Below are 2,596 nucleotides of genomic sequence, written 5' to 3'. Positions count from 1 at the left end.
TTTGCTGCTTGTCATCACTCTGTTGTCACAACAAAGTGGTTCATCATGTAAATGGGAGGTCAACAGAGAGCGAGATCTATATAGATAGAGATGAGAAATAGATCCCTACTCAAGTGGCTAATCTCAAATGAGAGAGGGAAAAAGAAGGAAACTCAAGTAAGAGAGAAACCTGGAATCAAACCCTAATCTAGCATGCAACGAGCTATTAGGACAAAGAAACACTAGCAAGCAAGAAGGTAGAGAGGAGAAGCCAAACATGCCACTAGAGAGGAGAAGTCAAACATGCCACGAAAAGCGTGTTCTGGTCAAACAAGGTGGCCGCGAACGACTTTTTGACTTATTGAAACACCCACAGACACAGAATTCTACATTCTTGGCTTGCGTACACAGTCTCATCTCTTGCAAGGCTCCCATCCGCAGAAAATCAAAGAAGAAAGACATGGCGGTTTTCATAGCTGCGCTGGCTCTTTTAAGCTCCCTCGCATGCAAGTTAATGTGTGGTTATCTGAGGAAGCGGCGCCGCTCTGAGCTGCTGGGCGCTCTGAATCCTTGCAAGGATTGCCATGCCATTAACATTCACACGCTCTTCGTAGAGTTCCCTTTTCTCGCGCAGCAGTCCCTAGAGTTTGGACTCTTCAGAACCTATGGGATTCCGGAGATCTCCAGCATTCTGCAGAAGGGGGGCCATTTCGCGTCCAATGCCTCCAAGCGCTACGACGACACAGACATTCTTGTGAAAGAGATGCTGCATCACCACATAGACGGCGATAGGGGCTCCATGGCCCTCCGCCGCTTGAATTTTCTGCACTCGCACTACCCCATCCACAACGCGGAGTATCTCTACGTGCTCTCCATCTTCGTCTTGCTGCCCATGGAGTGGTCTGCCATGTAAGCTCCTGCCCTAATTATCAAAACTCTCTCTAATTACTTGTTAGGCCAAATCAGCCAGCTAACCCTAACTATATGTCTGCGTGTATTATATGCAGCTACGGCTATAGACAATGGACAGAGATGGAGAAGTGCAGCTACTACACAGCTTGGCATGACATCGGGACACGCATGGGCATGCGCCATATCCCCGAGAGCATCTCTGCATTGTCTCAGTACAGAGACGATTATGAAGCGAAGCACATGGTGTACGCAGATTCCAACAAAGAGATTGCAGAAACCACCGTGAAGCTCCTTCTGAGTGATGTGCCTCCACTCTTGCGGCCGCTCGCCCGCAGAATAGTGTACTCTCTGATGGACAAGCGGCTGCTGAAATCGATGGGCTACCCCAAACAGCACCCTTGGTTGAGCGCCCTCTCGCATTCTCTTCTCAAATTGCACGGCGTGGCGGTCGGCTGGCTGCCACCGAGGCCTCTCTCGTGGGCGAAGAGCAGGATACCCGCCGGGTGCCCGCGATCCCAGGGCGCGCGCTTCGATCCCGACGCCGTTTACAAGCTTGCTTTCCAGCGGTACAAACCCTGGGCTTACGAAAACGGCTACAGAATCAAGGACACCGGCGCCTTCAAGCCCGGCCATCTAGGAAATCCATTCGGAGGAGACCTCTTCTGTCCTCTCCGAGAGTGCAGCAACCTGCCGTGGCTCCGCGCTGTTCCAAACAAAGGTGTGTCCGACTAGGCTTCTTGCTGTGTTCAGGCTTGGTGAAACAAAGGTGTGTCCGACTACTCATCAAAGGTGACAAGGGAACAGTAAATCCTTGACACTTCCTACTACAAGTGATTTTGTATTGAATAATAGTTTTTCTCGCGAAGACAATACTCCATATTTAATAATCCTCAGTATTGTTTCTTGTGTGACTGGACGTGTGATGGTATAAAATAATAAGGTTGAGAAGAGAATCCTTTGTATCTAATACTCGTGTTTAAAAAAAGCCCCCAGTTTAGTGTAGTTTTTGCACCTGTATATTTTGAAAAAAACTTTTAAATTACAAACTTGAACGTACAAATACCTCCAGATTGTGAGATGTTATAGAACAAAAACTTCTTTCATATAACAATCCTTGTTTCTTGTGCGGTGGATGTGTGATGGTATCAAATATAAATATAGGTTCCTCTTTTTTATATAATCAAAATTGAGTGATGGTTTTGAATATAATCAAAATTGAGAAGACTACTTTTTATTTAATAATCCTCTTTGTTTCTCATGCAGTGTAGTATATCTGACACATCCATATTGAGAAGAAAAACTTTTTATTTAATAATCCTCTTTGTTTCTTTTGCAGTATCTAGTATATCTGACACATCCATATTGAGAAGACAATACTTTTTATTTAATAATCCTCTTTGTTTCTTATGCAGTATTTAGTATATCTGACACATCCATATTATATTCTATAGGTTTTGGTGTTTACCCATCCTACTATTATCTAGATCCAATCGGATATTATCCACCACTACCTCTATATCACCACTACCTCTATATGCATACCTTTAACTCCACCTACCCCATCAATATAGTAGAAATTCTATATGAATGCGAGGGAATTATGGAGGGCATTAATGCAGCACAACTGCCCCAACAACGTGCCCCCATGACATCTAAGCTTGGAGACCAAGACCACTTCACATCTCCAAACCAATGAGAAAGTTTT

General features: G+C 44.9%; 1 protein-coding gene across 1 annotated transcript; it reads left to right on the top strand.

Moving 5' to 3' along the window:
• The first annotated feature begins 364 nt into the window (after nucleotides 1-364).
• Nucleotides 365-1,879, top strand: LOC147625351 (ER-bound oxygenase mpaB-like). Its single transcript, XM_086818994.1, has 2 exons — nucleotides 365-888; nucleotides 987-1,879. Exons 1-2 carry the CDS (start codon nucleotides 440-442, stop codon nucleotides 1,621-1,623), a joined length of 1,086 nt encoding a protein of 361 aa, XP_086675120.1. The 5' UTR covers nucleotides 365-439; the 3' UTR covers nucleotides 1,624-1,879.
• Nucleotides 1,880-2,596: the final 717 nt, after the last annotated feature.

Source organism: Cibotium barometz, chromosome 24 (genome assembly GCF_041138505.1).
Source record: "Cibotium barometz isolate CiBa-2024 chromosome 24, ASM4113850v1, whole genome shotgun sequence".
Classification (NCBI taxonomy): domain Eukaryota; kingdom Viridiplantae; phylum Streptophyta; class Polypodiopsida; order Cyatheales; family Cibotiaceae; genus Cibotium; species Cibotium barometz.
Note: the sequence above shows the minus strand (reverse complement) of the source record. Positions and strands in the feature narration are given on the sequence as shown.

Excerpts from the sequence above, each read along its gene's own strand:
- LOC147625351 (XM_086818994.1), top strand. The coding sequence starts at position 440 with ATGGCGGTTTTCATAGCTGCGCTGGCTCTTTTAAGCTCCCTCGCATGC. Across the intron at positions 889-986 it reads CCCATGGAGTGGTCTGCCAT|CTACGGCTATAGACAATGGA; the intron begins GTAAGCTCCTGC and ends TATTATATGCAG.